General features: G+C 37.1%; 1 protein-coding gene across 4 annotated transcripts in view; it reads left to right on the forward strand.

Annotated features, from left to right (window-relative positions):
• DIAPH2 (diaphanous related formin 2) overlaps positions 1–21,412 on the forward strand; it is a 797,042-nt gene that overhangs the window by 41,123 nt on the left and 734,507 nt on the right. For 3 of the 4 annotated variants that reach the window (XM_074359372.1, XM_074359369.1, XM_074359370.1), the window contains exons 2-3: positions 8,205–8,237; positions 10,754–10,930. In XM_074359372.1, the coding sequence (XP_074215473.1) occupies positions 8,205–8,237; positions 10,754–10,930 (210 nt within the window). The remainder of the gene's footprint in view (positions 1–8,204; positions 8,238–10,753; positions 10,931–21,412) is intronic. The other variant, XM_074359371.1, reaches the window with a different exon arrangement.

The following is a 21,412-nucleotide window of genomic DNA, read 5'->3' on the forward strand; positions in this document are numbered from 1 at the left end:
TTATTTCATAAGGCTGCTTCCTTAAAGTAAAGTGAAGTGTTAACACTGCTCCCTGTCTCACTTCCTTTTCTTCCCCTCTTTCTGGCTATTGACATCCTACCCAGCAATTAGGGCACAGTTCTTTATAGTTTCTTACTGAAGCTGTATTTATTTCTTCTCTGAATTCCTGTTGTACTTAAATTCATTTATTCACCAAATTTTTGAGCAGATACTGTGTGCCAGCTACTGTTCTAAATGTTAGAGATCCACAAGTGATTGACAGGTAAATGAAGGGCTGTGCTGTTAAGGGAACTTGTGTTCTGGAAACTAGAGCACAGATAAGTAAATAGCTAGTGAACCAGACAACTTCAGGCAGTGGTTCGTGCTGGGAAGACAAAAAGACAGGACATGTGATGGTGCCTGTGGTGGAGGAAGAGCAGCATACCTCAGCGTCTCCTGCGTGGTTACTTTTCACTCCCTGGTTAGATCATCAGTGCCTTAAGGGCAGAATCATATCTTAAACTTCTCTGTGCCACAAAGTGTTGAGCATACGATGGGTTTCCAAACATTAATGTTTGGTTGGGACATCTTTTTTTTTTTTATTTTATTTTTTTAAAAAAAGCAGAAGGTAAAAATTTAGTTATTAAATATTGAGCCCCACTTGGCTAACTCATTGATCTAAGAGTATCTTTTATGTACAAAGTACTGTGCTGGGTAAAGCTAGCTTTCTTTTCATTTCTGTTGCTTTTTAGTCATAGGATAAGAAAGAACTTTCATGTCCCAACAGTGTTCCCATTGGAAATGGTTTAGTACTGGCAGAAGAAGTTATGTTACTGAATGCAAGTTCACGTGCCTGATGCTAAGTGGGGCCAAACAAACCGAAATGTCAGAGTCTGGAGCAGAGAAAGGTTTACTGCAGGGCCGAGCAAGGAGGACAGGGTGGCTCGTGCCCCAGAAGGGTTTCAGCTGAGCATTTTTAAAAGCCAGCTGAGGGAGGGGTGTCCCAGGATATGTGATCAGCTCCTGCACAGTCCTCTGGTTGGTTGACGGTGAGGTAACAGGGCGGTCAACACTATCAACCCCTAGGCGCCAGAAGGTCTGGGGGCCAGGTGCTCTCCATCATCAAGTAGTTAATTTATTCCCTTTGGTGGTGGTTTTTAGCATCTGAAAAACTCAGGAAATATACATGAGATACTATTATCTGGCTACTTCAGAGAGGAGCTGCAGCAGAGGATATGGGGGAGGGGTCTGTCCCAGGAAAGCTCCATAAGGGTCCTGCTCAGTTACGATTACTACTCAGAAAAACCTGGATGATTCCTGCAATCGTTTCTGATTAATTCAGGTACTTCCTCGAACTCATTAGTGTGAATGTTTTTTAAGACCTAAGCGGCAAACATACGTTTCTTGAAGGCTTCACCCCAGTCCTTAACACTGAACGTTTTCGTTACACAGAAGAGACAGCTGGATTCCTGTAGCTCTTGGCAGTTAAAGATTGAAGTTCATGGCAAGACAATTAATTTAAGCTTGAGCAGAACTTGTTGTGACAGATTTCTGAAACTTATCCAGTGAACTAACATGGTCTTCTGCTTCATGAAGAAAAAGGAAGCCCAATGCTGTGATGTCATTTCTGATTTCTGGTAGATACACATTTTGTTCTTTATATTGAAAGAACATCTTGAGAAGCAAATCCCAGAAGGAAGTTTTTTCTTGTCGCAAAAATTGTGGAAATTTGATTTGTAATAGCCAAGTACTCTGCAAGGGGGTGGAGGTGGTGTGTGTTAAAATTCGAGGCTTTTGATTTGACAGTACTTCTGAGATGATGTCCGTTTGGTTACAAAAATAGAAAAGTATTGTTCTGTTAAAATGATGAGATGGACAATTTGACATGCTTACAATAGCAAAGTAAGGTGGAGAATTGGAACTTAATGCCTGTAACTTCATCTTCTCAACTGCTAGGATTTTGCCCTTTGAGGGCAGGCCCACGTCTCTTTAAATCCCAGTGCCTAGCACAGTGCCAGTTAATCTATCATCTATTTGTAAGTGCTCATGGTGGTGGAAGAGTACAGTGACATGTGAGTGTCAGGAAATGACCTTTACTGTTAGAAAGGAAATGAAAGCACGTTTTGGAGTAATTTTAAATGCAGGCAGTAATAGTTCAGTGATTTTGAAAGCCCAAATTTGTTTTCTTCCTATCTTCTTAGAATCAAACCTCTGTCTACATTGATCTCAGTTATAAAATCAGATTACATATAGCTTTCTTGGTGAAACAAACACAGTGGAGAGGTGCTCAACTAAAGCAGTCTTTATAGTAAAGTATTTGAATGCTTGAACAGAATGTTCAGCTTGGTTGCCAGGTGGTGAAATAGTCTTGAATTGTCTTGATTGGTCTTACTGATTTGTAAAGTTCAGAGTGAATCCAGGATCTGAAAAGTTGGAAGGCACCCCTTTGAAGAATAACTACTTCCTTCTGTGACCGCTGCTGATCTGAGAAAGTATTGGTCAGGGATGCCACCCAGAGATTTCAAACCCTGGATCAGTGGTTGAGATGGATGGCCTTTCTTAAAGGCCCTTCTTACTTAGAAAGTATGTGGAGGTGATGATAGAGTACCACCTGATCAGCGCTCTCGGAATTTCTCTGTTGTGATTGTTCTTTCCTTCATTGGGTCTTCAATTAGACTAAAACCCCCATAAAGGAAGAGCACATACTTATCTTGCTTATCATTGTATTCCTAGTGCCCAGCACTGAACAGGTGCATAGTAGATGCTCAAATATTTGTTCAATGGAATTGAACATGCTTATCTGGAACATACTGCCCTGGTCCTTCTTAGAGAGCAAGAAACTTAAGCTGGGTAAATAACTGGGCCTTCATCTTCATTGTGATGGTCAACTTACTTGCTTTCTCTAAAAGAGAAGAAAATAGTCGAATAGTGTGGCAAAGTTCTTGAGTTGATGGTAAGACTTTTGAATTATATGCAATTTAGTTGTCCAATTTCTGTGGTACTAGAGTAATTGCAAGATATTTATAAAACATTGTATTGCCATGTAACATTAGCCAGAAGAGAGCTGAATCTTTACATCTTGCTGTTTTTGTTAATTTCTGCCTGATTGAGAGAATTAAAACTTAATTTTCTTGCAATAATGACTCCTGCATTTCAATCAGAACTTCAGCATTTAGAGTTTATAAGTAAATCAGCCATTTTTCTTATTCTTAAGGGACTGAGACTGGAGTGAAACTTTTATAATTATGCAGTACTCATATAGTACTGTAGTAAGTTATATTTAATATAACTGATCATAAGTGAAGTTTAATAAACTCTAATTGCTTGAACTAATTCAAAAGCGTATTGCTTTTCCAGAGTTGATTTTAATGAAAATATACGGTCACTGTACTTATTGGCGTAATATGCCCTCACCCTAATGACCATTATCGTTATATTTGCACAATAAAAATGTACTAAAATGACTTTAATTAGTGCTTTTAATTCAAGGGTGTGACTCTAATAAACATTTTGGGGGTCATTTTGCTTTTTTGTTTTTTTTTTTTTCTGTTTTAGCTCCATAAGTAGCTCTATAATTTGTACACAGGAGTAAAATCCATAACGTTGGCTTGCAAGTGGTGTGAGGGACAGCTGCGTGCACCTAGACAAATTACATCCAGACAAAACTGGAGAGCTTGTCCCTGTAGAACATCATTATAAATGAGAATGTATCTTAATACAGCCATTTGAAAATATGTTTTAAAGGTCAGTTCACATAAAAATGACTGTGTTTTAATCTTGTCAAAGAAAGCTCTTTACAGCTCTCTGAACTTTTTCCTTGTTCGTGGTGGTTTTGTCATTATTCTCCTCTTGAACCTTTTTGTTTGAATAATGTATAAACATAGTTGTATGGCAGAAATCATTTATTTTCTATTGCAGAGAATTTAAGTGTAATTTACACAATAATTTCAACATATTTTTACTGTGCAGTGGCCCCAAATTGCCCCTTCTCCAACTCAAACTCTTCAAATGTCCTTAAAGATTTTCCTTTCCAGTAGACTACATTTGTCTCTTTTTTTTTTCCTGAACAGTGATAAAGAAGAGTTCTAAGTAATAGTATCAAAAAAAAATTTATGAAAGTAGATTTTTTTCATGAGGGAAATCTACAAGAAAATATCTGTATCAGTCAAATGTGCATAGTTATCCAGGATATACTCTCTGGAGTTGAGTGAAACTTATACATCAAGAAATCATAAAGAGAGTGTTTTTCTTTATGGTTCTCTATCACAAATCATTCAGATCATTTCTTATGTGAAAATAATTTCCTATGTCTTCAAGTGCTCTATCATTCTTGAAGATGCCTTTTGAGGGGGAAAAAAGTAAGAAGACACTAAACAAAGCATAATTCTCCGTTTTTGACCAGGGTTCCACATTTGGTTTATTAATAACCAAACTTTAAACTCAAGGGAAGCTCTGGAAATAGAAGCATGTCTAGCTGGGTGGGCATTTCCAGCGGGTGCACAAACTGGACGTAATGAGGAATGCAATGGGAAAGGATTTCCATTTTTCCCATAGCATGTTGATCATGAGGGAAGAAGTAGAAGATAGCCTAGGGCTGAGTAATGCAGGGCTTTGAATGCCATATTAAGGATGCTAATCTTTATTCAGTAGGTACCCAGGAGCCAGTGAATCCAAATGGGCATGTGATAGTCATGATTGTTACTGAGTTCTGTGTGCCAAGCACTACTCTAGTCATTAGGGGTACATGCATGAACCAAACAGATGAAAATCTCTATTCTCATGGAGCTCACATTTTCAATGGGCGAAACAGACCAAAAAAAATTACAGATTATGCTAGAATGTGGTAAGTGCTATGTGCTATGGAAAAAAGGAAAAGTAGAGCATGGAAAAGCAGGTCAGGAGTGTGTGGAGGAGGTGGGTGTTTGCACTTACATAGGGTGGACAGGGTAGGTCCCGCTGAGCAGAAACTTGCAAGGGGAGGCAGTCAGTGATGGAGAAAGCCATCTGGCTAATGGAAGAGAGCATTCCAGGCAGAGGGGAGATGGCTTATTGCATTGGTGGGGAACAGTGAGGTGGTTGGTGTTCCTGGAGTTGAGTGACTGAAAGAGACTGTAGCAGGAGATGAGGTCAGAGGGACAGGGAGAGCGTGCAGCAACATAGGGCCTTGCTGGCCATTGTCAGGATTTTTGGCTTTCACTCAGAGTGAGGATAGAGCGCCATTGAAAAGTTTTGAGCAGCGTAGTGACACCATCTGACTTTAGTTTTAACAGTGTCACTTTGTCGGCGTGTTCAGAATGAACTCTAGCAGGGTAGAGGTGGAAGCAGGGAGAGAGGTTAGGAGGTTTTTTTCGAGGTAAGAGATGATGTGATGGTGGCTTGAACCAGATCTTTGCTTTAAAAAGATGACTTCGGCAATGAGGAGAGAATCATAGTAGAGGTAATTATTCGGAGGCTCTTGACAGTGATTAGAATCTAAACTGAGATGGTTTGTGTGGGAACAAATAAGAAACTGCAGAAAGATCATCATGGAACTTGACAGCTTCTTGGCTGTCGGGAATTAAGGAGAGGGAGGAGACCAAGGTGACATGGAAGTCGTGAAACCGGATAAGTGGAATGCAGATGGCATCATTAACATAAATGTCACCCTCCTTTTTGAAAGTCTGTCTTGTCCCTCTCTGACAACAGTTTGCCTCTTTTGTGCTCATGTAGTGTTTCCACTGGGTTATTAATTATGTACCCACTTTTTCCTACTACATTTTCCCTCCTATTCCCCACCTAGAAAACTGAGAGAAGAGCTCTGATTCTTATATTTGTGGTGGTATTAAGGTAAAATGAGGAAGGTAAAATTTAAGAATTATGAAAGAGCATGGAATCTAAATTTATATATAGTTTATATATGAAGAATAGCTACTTGAAGAACATTAGTGTATATTGGTCAAAGTGAGTTCAGTAGATGATATGGAAGATGCATTAGGGAAGGACTGTGGTTGCCAGGGGAATGCTCTTTGGGGTGATGCTTGACCTCCCCGCCACCCCGGTAATGATGGCAAAAGGCAGTTACCCAAAGGAAAGCGAAACTGATGGTGATTGGGGTATCTATGAATTTGAGATTACCTTGAACTGGTTCAATTCAGTAATTCAACACTAACAGGCTACAGCTTGATTACACCAACTAAAGATGCTGTATTTTGACTAAGAATTAGTATCTACTGACAACCAGTTCTGTGATCTTTGGGCAGGTCACCAAGCCTCTTCAAGCTTCAGTTTCATCATTCATAAACTGAGAGGTTTTCACCAGATAATTTCAAATTTCATGTGACTTCAATAGTGTCTAACCCTATACTGTGGGATTTAATATGGACCAAAAATATGTTTATTTAAAAAAAAAAAGAGTAAGGATGGGAGAAGAGAAGAAAACTCATCTCTTCATATAAGACAAGGTGGAAATATTGCTAGCAGTACTTTTTTTTTTGGTTTCTGTCCCCCATGGTTAAACTCTCAGCATATATTCAATTGAGATACAGATTTAAAGCATTCTAGACATATGAGTACCTTAACTTAGAGAATTTGACTAAATCGAATCCTATTTTCCCTACATTTACATTCTCACTTTGAAGGTGTGTTTCCAATCCTGAGTTTATAATCCCAAAGGATGGGAAGGAAAGAAAAGCAGGGGTTGCTTGAAGAACTGTATAATCTGTCTGATAATAACACAGGGGACAGGTACATATCTGGATGGTAGCAGGGTAGTTGAGGCAGTTTTGAGACTTTGACATTTCTCACTCTGGTTTTACATTATAGGAAATGTCAAAGCTTGCATTGTGCATGGAACGGGTTTCTGTACCCCACTGGGAAAATTAAAGAGAAATTATCAGGTAGAGATAGTCCTAGGGTAAATTGATCTCTATTAAAATGGCTTCAGTTCTGATATAAATAATCCCCTCCTTTTCTTTTTTCTAGGCAATAAAGATTGATTGGGGTTTGTGTTAGCAGGATGAGATGAAGACATAGTACAAAGATATAGAAGTGTAGATCCCTGAGGGAACTGATGGATTGAAAGTAGGGCAAGAACTCTACATATAATAGTATATTTGTCCCCACTGACTGAGGGGAGGATGATCTTTAATGGCATTTGGTTGGTGGTATTTGAAGACAATTTTATAAGACCCTGAGACCAAATAATTCTCACTTAAAACTCTTCATGGAATTCTCCCCACCAGTGAGAAGACCATATTTTTCTTAGTAAAAAGGGATTTGAGCATGCATGATGTACGTCATTCAGCTTCTGTTGTAGGAAATAAATGTATAGGATGTGGCAGAAGGGTTAATTTCAGTTCCTAACAGGCAGTTTAAAAAAATCTGATTTTTTTCCTAATCACATCTCTTAACTAGCACTTGAACATAGTTCAACATACTTATAACATAGTAATAACTGCTTTCATGCTGAGCGTATGTTATTGTCAGATCTTGAAGTATCTTCTGAATCTTGGAAGATGACTAAGTTGTTAGCTGTTTGTTTTGCTTACTTCAATATTGCAGTACTCAATCCTGCAAATATTGGTGCCCCTATATGCTATGTGGTTGTTTTATTAACTACTGTAGTCTATTAACTGGGATATACCATTTCCAAAGATTCTCAGCATTAGAAGTAGAAAAACCACATGCAAAAAAAAAAAAGTTTTGGCGTTTTTTGAGAAATGGGCATATATTAACAGAATTAGTAAGTTCCATTTTATCTAGAATATTTATAAAGGTGATCCTTAAGTATCTATCAGATGCAACTGAGTTCTAGACTGAGCTCTTTCATTATATTTCATTACTATTAAATATGACATTTTCCCTATGTTCATGTTTTTAAAAAAATTATATGTCTTAAAAATATGATTATTCATGCTGTAACTTTGAAAAATCTTGATAGGGCTTATGACTTTGCTGTATCTTTTCTCACGTTTGAACACTGGTAGTGATGTCTGATCCAAATCTGACTTTGGGACCTTGGGAGCCATCTTCAAAAACAGACACCCCTCTCCACCAAACCTTCATTTTTAATCCTTAAAATTGTTTTTTTCTTTTGTAAAGAATGTATGTCTTTGTATATTTAACTTTCGAATTCTTTTTGACTACTTTTAGTTGATAAAATAAACAAGAATCATTCAATTATTTTCTTGTTGGATCGGTGAATTTCTCTTATCTGACAGGTATTTTTTTTCTTTTGGTTTTAATAGAACATTCAAATAAAAACTTTGGCAGATGACGTGGTAAGGTGGATTATTAGCATGTTATTACATTACTTATGCATGTTGCCTTTTTATTAAAGTGGGTGGACATTAAAGCATTGATATATGTAAGATGTAAAATGTCTGGATGTTTACAAAGTACAGTAGATTGAAGAAATGCCAATAGAGTGACTTCTCGTGTTTTGAATATTAACATAAACAGTTGTACGAGATCTCAACAAAATTTTGATATTATTGCCCTGATATATACCTCAACCAATTTCAAAAAATCTATGTAAAATCTAGCTCTGGAAAACACAAATGTTTCCTTTCTCAATAGCCATGTAAATTGACTCTGAATCTGTTACACATTAATATTAATAGTGAATGAAATTAATTTCAAATAGAAAGGAAGTTAAGTTCATTATGTTAGAAATGTGCTATTAAATTTAAATTCCTCAAGTATTTTTGAGGTGAGTCTATCATCGTAAAACTGATTAAAAGTTATGGGCTTAAAATTTAAATGTGCCCTTTTATAGCTAAACTTTTAAAAAATGGTATTTTAAGCAGTGTCTTTTTTTTTTTTCTTTGCGACATTACCAATCTACAAAAAATGTAGAGTATTGTTTGTATTTAAGGAAGTGAAAGTGTATGGCTTAACTTTTTCTTATCAAGATAGAGCTGAAAGCAAAAGTCAGTTTTCTAGGTTGAAGTGAAGGGCGTAGTGGAAAATCAAATATATATGTAAATAATGCTACTCAGTAAAAAAGCTAGCAGTGCAAAAGTAAATATTAAGTGATATGAAAGGAAAGGAACAGAGATATGTTCATTTAATGGCCGATTGCATATTTAAATGCTTTTATGTCCACCATATCTATTAGTGAAATTTGACTCTTGGTTATGTACTCAGCTTATTTGGGATTGCTTTATATTTTTTCTTGAGTTGTTTGAAAATATACTACATATCTAATCTAACTTAATTTTCCTCAAAGAAATTCAAATTCAAAAGAAAATTTGAAAATATAGAGGATGATTTGAGGAAACGAATCTTCACGTGAACACTGGGCTAGGAACCAGGGACTCGTGAATTTAGCGGGTCACTTTTTCTGCAAAATGAGTTGGTACAGATGATTTTCAAGTTTCTTCCCAGCTCTAAAATACTATGATTTATATAATCTCTTTGTAAGCAACCATGTACTAAGATCATTTTTGTAATCCTAAATAAGCTGCTTAAAACTGCTCATAGTTCTTTCAAAGTACACCTTTTAGGGAAAAAAAGTGTACTTTGAATCAAAATAAAAGGTATGTCCTTTTAATGGGGGCAACAGAAATGTACATAATTGTGGTAAGAACTTCTGTGATTTTTTTGTATTGTTGAGGTGATTTATAAGGACTTGGTAACATAACAGTGACGATGCACTGTCCTCATATCTAACACGTCCGCTTGTTTAACGTGAGCTGACAGTATGCATGTGCTTCCTAACAGAAACCAGAATAAAACTGAGCTGTATTCAGTTTTATGGTCATTACTAATTTTTGATGTCCAATGTTCCTGTAGTTTAAAACAGAATGGCCTGACTCTATGCAGCTGGAGTCATTAACTCACTTGATGTGAATTCGCAAGCTAATTATTAGAGATTGTACATGGAATCAATGGTTCCAAGTCAATATCCATAAAATAATAAGTTATTCATAATAGTGTTTGTAGGAATAAAACATTTCTGTTTCTGTTATATTTCCAGTAAATGGAAAAGGTAATGTTTTAAATTTTGTTGTGCTTCCTTTTTGATCCCACTTTTTAGGGAAGAAAAAGGTGGCGTAATAATAATAATAATGACAACAGCAATAGTAATAAATAGCAGCTAAGTACACTCAACATATAACTTATTTAAATCTCTTAATAACGTTCTTGCTTGCTTTCTCTTTCTCTCTCTTGCCTCCCTTCCGTCCTCGTACATTAACTCATTACCACTATTTTAGACATCGAGAGACCACGTGATTCGCACAGGGTTACTCACCTAGTAAATGGCACATTCAGACCCAGGTGGTCTGGCTGCAGAGTCCGTGCTCTTAAACATTATACTCTGCCACTGCGCTGACATAGTATTCACAGATACTTGTCACAAGTCTTTTGGCACTTTGAAGAAGAGAAACCTTACTATAATTTCCCCCTTAGAACTGGATATTCTGTCTTTTCCTTTCTTTTTTCTCCATAGTTCGAAAGTTGCTGCCAAACACACATTCTCCCTCAATTGACCACATGACTTTGAGGCCAGGCTTTTCTCACCTACTTACTGTGCAAAACAAATGACAAGGGGCTAAGTTTTCCTTCTGAGGGATACTTTGCAACCCCCGACTCCCCAGCTTCTGAGGCTGAAAAACTACCTCAAGGCTTTGAAATAGTACAATCTCTAACTGGAGCTTGCTGTTTAAAATAACATTTTGTCAAAAGACAGTAAAGATCTGTATCATACTAAGTGCCATTTTGATGTTTCAGTTCTTCATGTCCATGATTCTTGATCACTTCCTTAAGGCTTCTTATTTTTTTCTGTTTGCAGCGTGACCGAATTACAAGTTTTAGAAAATCTACCGTCAAAAAAGAAAAACCTCTTATTCAACATCCTATTGATTCTCAAGTTGCAATGAGTGAGTTACCAGCGGCTCAGCCATTGTATGATGAACGATCTTTGAATTTAACAGAAAAGGAAGTCCTGGATCTCTTTGAAAAAATGATGGTAAGTTAGACCCTCTAATTTTGTTGTTTTAAAATGCATGTGCCCAGATTAGCAGTGGGTTCTAAGTGAGTGTATTTATATCACATAAAGGAGAGACCAGAAACTTGTTGGTACAACATAACGATTTTCAAGAGGATCTGGTTTTTTGAGCTAAAACCTGTCTATCTCTTCCACTATGACCTCCTAAAAGCAGGGGCTGTCTTACTTATTTTTGTTCTCTAGTATTCAGTAGTCTCTTCTCTGGCACACTGAATCTGGTTTTTCTTTTGTCTTGGGTTTTTTTTTTTTTTTAACAATTTTATTATTTTTTAATAGAGGTACTGGGGGTAGAACCTAGGACCTCGTGCATGCTAAGCATGCACTCTGCACTGAGCTACCCTCTCTTTGAATCAGTTTTTTAACTACCTAATTTGTGTTCTTGTTTCTGGAAAGCAAAATGGGCCCAAGTCCACTTTTCTGTAAACACCACAATGTATCTTACTGGGAATAGGAAATAAAGTTGGGAGGGCAGAGTGTTTAAAAAAAAAAAAAAACAACAGTTGAGAGGACAGAAGAATTAATAATTCCTCCAAATTTGTTCTATTATCAGCAGGCATGCAACCTATATTTTCTAGCATTCTTATATTTTATAGCTTGTGGTCTAGATTATTTCTTTTATTAGCTACTAAATATAATACTTTGATTATTCTGCAGTTTGTGGTAAGAGAGGGGAAAGATCAGGCATCGGGCCATATTGCGTTGGTTTGCTTGACAGAAGTGGAGGTACTGATTCATGATTCATTAATTTCTAATTCTCTTCTACTTATCATGGTAGATTTTTTTTTTGGTGAATGTCTATTTATTTTGAGTTAAGGTCCATAAGAATTTCAAAGATTTTCCCCATACCAAAATAAAAGGTTAAGAATACTGAAAATGTAGACCCTTCTACTCTGCCCATTATGGAGGATCTTGTTACCACTCCTTCCTGACTCCCACTGTTTGTTGAAAGTTGTTGAATGAATACAAACAAATTCCCTTTAACTTTAAACTTTTCCTTTAATATTCCTTCTGTTTAGCCAGAGCTGGCATCTAGCTTTTCTCTTGACACAAGTCCTGAGATGCCCACTCTCTTCAGCCCTTCCTCCGAGTCCCTTTTTCCTGTTGCTCCTTCTATACTGTGTTCTTTGAAACAACTTTTCAGCAACTTTTTCTCTTATAAAGTCTATTATCTGATGACAGACCTTGGTGACAATAGCATCTGGCTGTCCTTTGGATTTTTCTCTTGCCATTCATTTTGGTGACTTCAACTATTAGGTTGATAACAGTGTCATCACATTTTTGCCCTTAGTTCCTTGGTTTTCTCAACTCTGACCTTTGCATCTATGTATTTAGCTAATTATAGGCATGACTACACCTTGGACTGTGTCATTCTTTGGAATGATTCCACCTCTGAGATCTTTAGCTCTGAAATTCTTCTCGGAAGCTAAACAACCTATGTTACCTTTTGCAGGCCCTTAATTTCACAGGGCATGTTTATGTAGTGATTAAGAGCTTGGACTCTGGGGTCATTCAGAGTTGGGTTTGAGTTCTGGTTCTGGCATTACTCACATGACCCTGTGAAGGTTGTAGATCCTCTGTAAACTTTATTTTCTGTGACTGTAACCAAGGTATAACAGGGTCTACCTCATATGGTTATTTTTAAGATTAAAGGAGATGTTATTCCTAGAATAGAGCCTAGCATAAAGCTTTCTGTAAAACTACTTTCATAAATGCTTGTTGTGTTCCCTTCCTTTATCAAATAAAGCTCTATTCTGTCTTCAATTGCCAGTATTTCCTGATCACCTAGACTGCCCCTCAGTTTGCCACTTGGTTGTTTGATCTTAATCACCCAAAATCAACAACAGAAACAGAAATATTCTTTGACACTAATCTGACTTTTTATCTTTTCAACTCTTCTCTTCACTCACACTTCACTCAAATTATACTGACTCCTTGAATCTGCTGACCAACTGGTTACTGATTTTTGCAGTATTAAAGTAGGTCTTTGAGTTCATTGGTGGCATTGCCATCCTCCAGTTCACTGAGCTCGCCGTGGGCAGGCCATCTTCCATTCTAGTCGTTTTCTCAGTCACTTCCAATTGCTTTCCAAATCCCACCGGTTGTGCGTTTGCAAGGACTTGTACATCTGTTTCCTCAGTTGTCCTCCAGCTGCTCATGCCCTGCTTTAGACCACATCCCTCTCTAGTTTTTTACTTCCCTCTCCAAAGCCCCAAGGAGGCCCTTCTGTTTTCAGACAGTCATTTTCTATGTCCCCACTCCATTGTCGCCACCATACTTCCAGATGACTGTTTCACACCTTTACTTTGCTGCTCAATCCTCAGAACTCTTCCCCATCTTTATGCTCTGCCTGACTTTGCTGCTTAATTTACTGAGTAAATGGAAGCGATCAGAAGTAACTTCCACAGACCCCCACCACCACGTCTACCTAAGTTTGAGTATGTGCAGTCACACAGTTTGTCTTGCTACCTGTCACCATAGATGAAGTCTTCATCTTCCAATCCTTCCATTTGTGTACAAGGTTCCATTCCTTTGCCCCTACTCGAGGACCTTGCTCCAATAATTTTTTCCTCTCTTCTGCCATTCCCAGCAGCGTACAAACATGCTGTCTCATTTTACAAAACCTTGTCACGACCTTATCTCTCTTACCAGCTCCCGCTCTATTTTTACTCTCCATTGAAGCAGAACACCTCCTAATAATTTCGTTTATATTCACTGCTTCTGATTTCTCTCTTCTAATTTTCTCTCTTGAACTCACCGTAGCCAGGCTTCGATCCCACCATTCCATAAAAATGGCTCTCATCAGGGTTGCTAAAGATTTCCATGCTGCCGAGTCCCATGTCCAGTTCTCAGTGCTCATCTTAACTCACCTATTAGCATTTGATGCAGTTGGTTATTCTTTCCAATTTGAAATCCTTAATCCTTCCCCCTCTTCCCCTCCCGAGCCTGACATCGATAGGGTTTTCCCCCTACCTTTTAGGCTGCTTCTTTTCAATCTTATTTTCTGATTCCTTTTTATGTCCTCAATCTTTGATTATTGGAGAGACCCAGGGATCAGCCCTCGGACATCTCTTCTCTGTCTGCACCATCTTCTTTGGTGATTGCAACCAATACTATGGCTTTAAATTCCACTTGTATGCTCAAAGTTCTCAAATTTATCTCCGGCTACTTCCTTGTGTCTGAACGCCAGACTCTCATAATCAAACTTCAGAATCAACATCTCTCCCTTTGATGGTCAATAGACTTCTCAAAAGTAACATATCCAGAACTGAACTGCTGATCTCCCCTACCCCTGCTCCTCCCGGTGTCTTCTCAGTTGATGGTATATCTGTCCAGGTAGTCAGGCTCCTAACTTAGGAATTGTGCTTGACCTCTCTCTCACAATGTGCATTCAATTCATTAGGAAACCCATAAACTCTCCCTTCAAAGTAAGGTACTTGCAACAGGTGACCATTTCTCACCACCTTCACTGGTCCACCTTGGTTGAAGTCTCACCTGGGCTGCTACAGTAGTGGTAGAACTATCAGGACAAATACAGTTCCTCATTGGTCTCCCTGCTTCCACCATGACCCACTACAGTATATTCCCAACACAGAAATATGACCCATTAAAAACCTGAACAGTGTCATGTCATGTGGCCTCTCAAATCTCTACCATGGCTCCCCATTTCACTCAGGATACAGAAGCCAGTATCCTTGTACAAAAGCCTGTGAGGCCCTGTATGGTCTGATCCCCACTTGACCTCTTGGTTATCTTCCTCTACTTCAGTCACACATGTCTTTTATGCGATTATAGCAAAAATGATTCCTGGCAGTTTGAAGTTTTTTCAGTTTGTGTACAGCATTTACAATGTTTTCAAACCTTTGACAATTTTTTTTTGGTTTGATATTAATTCTAATGTTTCATCATAAAATTGCCACTTTCCTCTTTCAGTGTGTTATGTTTTTAAAGAGATTTGCTTGTGGATTCATACATTTTGCCTACTGAGAATTTTTCCTTCCATGGGAATGTTAGAAGAGGAAATCAGAGAAATATGGTTTGCTTAAAAGTAACAACAGAAGATCAATAACAAACTTATTAAAAGTTGTATCTCTTCTTTGAGAGAACTCTACTTGTGCATTGAACGTTACATCTTTTCTTTATTATCTTTAGTTTGACTGTAATCAGTGTAAGTGAGCAAGTTATTTTATGAATTGTCATAGCTTTCATTTACTGTACACTTATGGGCCCCAGCATGTAACTAAACAGTTTACACGTATTATTTCAGTTGATGCTTGCCACCGTGCCGCAAAGTAGGCAACATAGTTATACTCCGTTTTGCAGATAAGAAAATTAAGGCTTAGAGAGAGGCTAACGAAATTGGTTCTGTAACTTGCCTAAGCTAGTAAGGGGCTGACCTGGAACTTAAATTTAGGTACATAAAAATCTAAAATAATGGCGTTTTGGTAAACTCTATCTTTAATAATGTTTCATTTAAGTTATAAATATAAAATTAATACATTTTCCCTGTACATGTACTCAGTGGAAATAGAAGGTAACTCTGAGATACTTTGCCTAGCAGGTAAAGCCAGCTTGGGATGGATGTTTCCTATTGATGATGGAAAGTTGTCTTTTTAGAAGTTATTGCTTTTTTGCAGAGCATCCGCTGAAAAGAAAGAGGCCCACAGTTTAGTAATGGAAAGCTGTTAAAATGCCATTTTCAAAGTTGATTGAGAGAAGACACTTAAGTCATTCTGTTTGTACAACTCAGAAGTTGATTTCCCGATACAAAATTTCCCTTTTTTATTTCATTCTTTGTAGGTGATCTTCATTCTACAAGTAATGTAATAGATGTTCTTGTCCTTCTTGATAGCTGTTATGACAGTCTTGTTTCTCTTGTCTTTCATCCTTTTTTGTGCTATTCCTGTTACCAGGCTTTTTAGACTTCACAGAACTACAAATGTTTAGGCCATTGGGCCTAAATACCATACGTGTGTTTTAGGATAACATACCCTGAAAGGTAAAACATTTTAAATAATTGCATAAAATAGCACAACATTATACACAGTAGTAGTATACGAGATGCTTGGCAAGAAATAAATTACCATAAAATAGCTAATACAATTTATTATTTGGACTTTCTGGGTAATAAATGATATATTTTGGTGAAACTCTTAGTGAAAAGCTTAAATGATGAAAGGCAATAGTCAAGTATAATCCTCTGTCACTCTGATTGTTGAAACTCTTGTTACACCTGAGGATCACATCTGTCAATGGCAGTTTCCATTGTACAGGCTTGTAGATGTAAATCATGGGGGATTATTGGACTCAGTCTGAAATTACTACAGAACAGTTTTTAAAAAGTATTAATTCCTTTATTTGATTACTATAACCTTTATTTGACTCTTAACAGCTCATGTAAACAATGACTTGACTCTTGATAGCAAAGTAAAATCCTAGAATGAGTCCAGTTACCTGAAAGATCAAGCGGTTAGGTTTTTCCTTTCCTAGTGGGTTAGTAGATTACTGACATTCCACGGATGCTGACATCTGCTCTGTGCATTGATATGTCACTTTTCATGTAGTGGATACTCAATGAAACAAGTATAGACAGTTCTGCTGAGTAATAGTATCAATGGCTATTGCTGACAGATATGAAACTCCCAATTTGAAACTTTTCGATGATTGCTGATTTTATGAAGCACACACTATTAGCAGTGTGTCTTTGGTAGTTTATAAAACTGAATGTTGTACTGGAGTATGGTCACTGCCTATTAACTGAAAATTAGAAAGTGGTTCTTTCATTAAAACTTTCAAGAAGGAAAAAAAAAAACCCACTTGTTTTTATATGATTTTTATAATGACCTGCATGGGGTAAATTATACTTGCTCGTTACGATTCCTGTCCCCTCCTCTGCCCAGAGTCATGTTTTCAAATCTTCCCCAAGTGGGGAAAACTAGTAGGACCAAAACAACAATACTGATGCCACACTTTTGGGGGAGGTAGCTTTAAAAGATGACTGAACTATCACAATATTGCATATGACCTTGAACCCCAAATCCAAATTTAAATGAGGTTCATATTTGTAGCTTTTCTTATGTAAATTAGAGACATTTTGTATTGTCTCTAATCAGGACTGGTGAACTATTGCTTCTCTTCTACTTCAAATATAAGGAAATTAATAATGCTGTAATTGAATAACTGTTCAACATTTTAGGTATCATAGCTTACTGAGAATAACTGAACTGGTTTTTGTACATGGACCATACTGCTTAAGGCCTATTAAATGTTTAATAGTGATAACTCGTTTTTATCTAAACTGAATTAATGCGATTAGAGCAAGGAGAAAGATGTGTCTGGACACTGGCATTTCCTTTTGAATATTACTGTTTTTTTGTATGCAGCTGTTCTTTTTTTGGAGGGGAGGGGATAGGGGATTTCCATTTTAAGCTTAAAAAGTAAACATAGAGAAGTCTTGGAAGTTCAAATTGGAACTTATTTTCTTTTAGCTAGCACAGGGGTCTTTTGAGTGGAGGTCCCTCTTACATTGGTCAAAGTAGAGTCACATAGATATGTCAATAAGGACTGTGTTCTAATATAGGTAATTGAATAGTTTGTATAAAAAGATGAGGCTAGTGGTGATTTATGATTGATTTCTAGGCGCACTTCAACTTCAGTTATTAAAGGCAGTGTATAAGCGGGGAGGGTATAGCTCAGTGGTAGAGCGCGTGCTTAGCGTGCACAAGGTCCTGGATTCTATCCCCAGTACCTCCATTAAAAATAAATAAATAAACCAAATTATCTACCCCCCCAAAAGCAAGCAAACAAAACAAAAAAGAAGAAAAATTTAAAAAGCAAGAACAAAAACAATAAACAAAGGCAATGTTTAGTATATGATTCCACATGCAAATGTGATGTTTTATACTTTGTTTCTCTTCAGCAATTAATATATTTTGCATTTTTGGCATAATTTAATGATAGTACAGTCATATGCAATAAATGCTAAATTTTCTATCCCATATTCCATCTGGTAGAACTCTTATAAATAATTACAAAGCTTTTCATTTTGTTCGCTCACCTTTGCCTTTCATCAGTTTCGAGAGCCTGTTTGAGTCTGCGCTCCAGGTGCTGTGGTCATTTTCCCGTGACCGCTACCGTGACTTGCTTTCTCACCCAACACCTGTCTTTGAGGTGTTGGTTAGCTTGGATGAGAACCTTTTAGTGTTCTCAGCCTAAGTAATTTTAATTAATGGTTAAGTTACCATAAAATAAGTTAATGGTAAAATAAGTCCTAAAATCTATAATAAGGCATGGAAATAGTTTGCGGAAGTGACTAGATCCTTCAAAATTATCTAGATAGCATACTTTCCATTTCTTATATTTCCAGTATCCTTACTCCATATCATTAGACTGAGATTACCAGCATCATTTCTAGTCATTTTATTTTCTTACACAGACTCCTAAGAAAAGCATATGAAAGAGGAGCAAAGCTTACTCCGTAGAGAGGTCTCAAAGGTAACTAAATCTGGGTCACTTTTAAATTTCCTTCCAAGATATAATTCTCACCAAAGGTCCACAACTGAGGGACTGGTAGGATAGGAGTCCCAGGAAGAGGAATTAAAGGAACTAGGTTTGCAAATCTTCTTTGACTGTAGCTGATAACCTTCGCAATTCATTGCCTCTGTTCTTGATTTATACATAGAAATGCTTTCCAAGATATTTTTTTCTGTTTGAAAAGTCTGCTAGTGATTTTTGGGCTGGGGGACCATGAATGGATTTCCACAGTGAGGTACGGATACGTGCAGTGTGCCAGGTCGTGTGCTACGTGCTGGGGGTGCAGACGTTAATGCAGTTCCTGCCATCCCCCCCCAGAGCTCCGAGTTTAGTTATGGAGACAAGCAACTGAACATGGGATTTCCATGATAGTAGGACAGCTGTGAACCCACTACTGTGGGTACTTCACCCAGAACAGGGGCTCAGGGAGGAAACAAAGATCCGAATATACTATGGAACCCAGTGTCACTTCTGAATTTTTAGCTTTTATTTTTTCGCATTAAAGTGTTCTCAGAGTTTGCATGGTTTAGTTCATCAAGTTCCAGTGTCTTCTACATACAAGTACCTTTCCGAGCTCAGAAGAGGGGGAGAGAGAGCAGAGAACAACTCAACGAAAATCTCTACCATCAAGTAGCATATGTTCGGGTGGAGGTGATATAGCAGAATGTAAGGTGTAAATGCGGGGGAAAAAAACCTCAAAGACAAATTTCTCTGTCATGGAGAAATTTATTTGACAGTTCTCTGCTGAATGTCAGATACTTTGTTAGTGCAGGGGAACAGAAAGACGACAGACACTATCCCCGTGTCTACGACTTTATTTTGTATGACTCCCAAGGTAAGAATAGTCTTTATATTTTTCAATGGTTGCACAAAATCAAAAGAAGACTGTTTCAGGGCGCATGAAAGTTATATGAAATTCAGTGTTCATAAACAGAATTTTGTTGACCGTAGTCACAGCCCTTTGTTTACATATTGTCGATGGCTCCTTTTGGCTATAATTGCAGAGGTTAGGTAGTTGTCATATAGACCCTGTGACCCACAAAGCCTAAAACATTTACTGTTTGGCCTTTTACAGAAAAAGTGTCCACCTTTGAACTAGTGTAGTAGTCTCTAAACTTTTTGATTTCCTACCCTGTTAGAAAAAAATATATATATATATATTTGAGCAAGTAACCCCAATATATTTTATTTAAAATATGTACTGATACTATGTATGTTATAAAATACAGACATAGTAAAGAATGAGAAAAACATGAAACAAGATTTGAAAATGATTTAAAGTGAGTTTATCTTATTTATTAAGGGTTCAAAGCCTTTGCTGTTGTGATTAATGACTTTTTAGTGAGAGCAGTGTCACTGTGTCATTATTTTTTATGTCTTGGTTAAAAAAAGAGACTAATTAGAAGGTTTAGTTCCAAGTCTATTTTATTTTGATATTTGGTTTAATGTCTGTTACAGCTGAAACATAAATCTGGCAAAGATACATAGGTCCAAGTGGAACAAGAACATCGTTAGCAACACTTATTAAATCATAGTATTAATGTTCTCATTCCAATCCATTAATCAAGCAAAGGTTTCCTGCTGGACCATGGCTAGTACATTTCCATCTTCCCTGATGACAGTCAGTTGTTCTTGGAACTAATCTGAAGTGTTGCATCTGTTTATTTGTGAATAAATGGGTTCAAAATGGGCTTTAGAAATGGGCTTCACTAGCTGTCATCAGGGACATGCAGGGCTCTATGCGATTTTTCTTCCACATTCTTGATATGTAGACCCTCACCCCGACGTTTGTCTACTCACGTCCGCTGCAGACACTGCCTCTAATGCCCGAAGAAGGAAGAGGTGAGTCATGCAAGGGGAAGGAGGCCGACCTGAAAGTTGGGTCTGCCAATGTGTGTCGTTTTCAATGAAGTTCATTTGAAAGCCAGTTACTTTCTCACTAGTTGTTAAACTGTTAAGGGATTACTCATCGTTTTGTGGATGACAAATGCCCAAGTCATTTTAAATTTCAGAGGTTTTAAAATGTTTTGTCTTAAGATAGCCAGAGATATCTCTGTAAGGTACAGCACATTTTCATGCTCACTTCCCATCTCATTTAAAAAAATTGTAAATATTCTACTGTATTTGAAATATCTTTTTATTAAAAAAAGAAGACATCCTTGACTCTCTACAACACTTTGTGTATTTTGGTTTCTTGCAATGGTTTGAATTTAACATGTGGGTTAACATTCCCACTTGAAGTTTTTTTCATAATACGTCCTTTTATTAAATAAATCATTTATTTTAGCAATACATTTTCTCTGTTAGATTGTTCCACTGGTGACTCAAAGAAAAGTGGTTTTTATATTTCATTATTGAAACAATCTAGGAAATAATACAAGCTGAGTTGTTTAAAAGAAAAAACAGCTGTATTTTCATTCAACTCTATGATAAACCTCCCACACTGAGTAATTTTTCTAATACTTGTTTTAGCAAATTTTCAGCAATGATTTCTATGTGTCTTCTGACAGTTACTTGCCAACAAAGGAATGTGTTTTAGTTTACTGCCATGTTGTTCGGGATGTATTATTATTATTAGTAGTATTTCAGCTGCTTCTACCAAGTGTTTCCCTCAGTGTCATGGGACCTTTTGTCTTTTGCTATTAAAGAAAGAAGAAATTCAAAAGAGGCTTCTAAACATGTGTCATTAAGTTTATAAAATTTCACTGAGTACTGAGTTGTGTGTCGCATGATTCTAATTATTGCTGAGAAAATGGAAAAAGCTTCCCTCACGCTCTAGATGTTTGGATTTTAAATGGTCTGCTAGTTTGAGGTAGCTTTATACTATCATTAGCTAATATTTTAAGGTACAATATGCATATAAAGTGAGAGTCATCACTGATAATTGATATACATGCATATTTCAGATAGTTA

Source organism: Camelus bactrianus, chromosome X (assembly GCF_048773025.1).
Source record: "Camelus bactrianus isolate YW-2024 breed Bactrian camel chromosome X, ASM4877302v1, whole genome shotgun sequence".
Lineage (NCBI taxonomy): Eukaryota > Metazoa > Chordata > Mammalia > Artiodactyla > Camelidae > Camelus > Camelus bactrianus.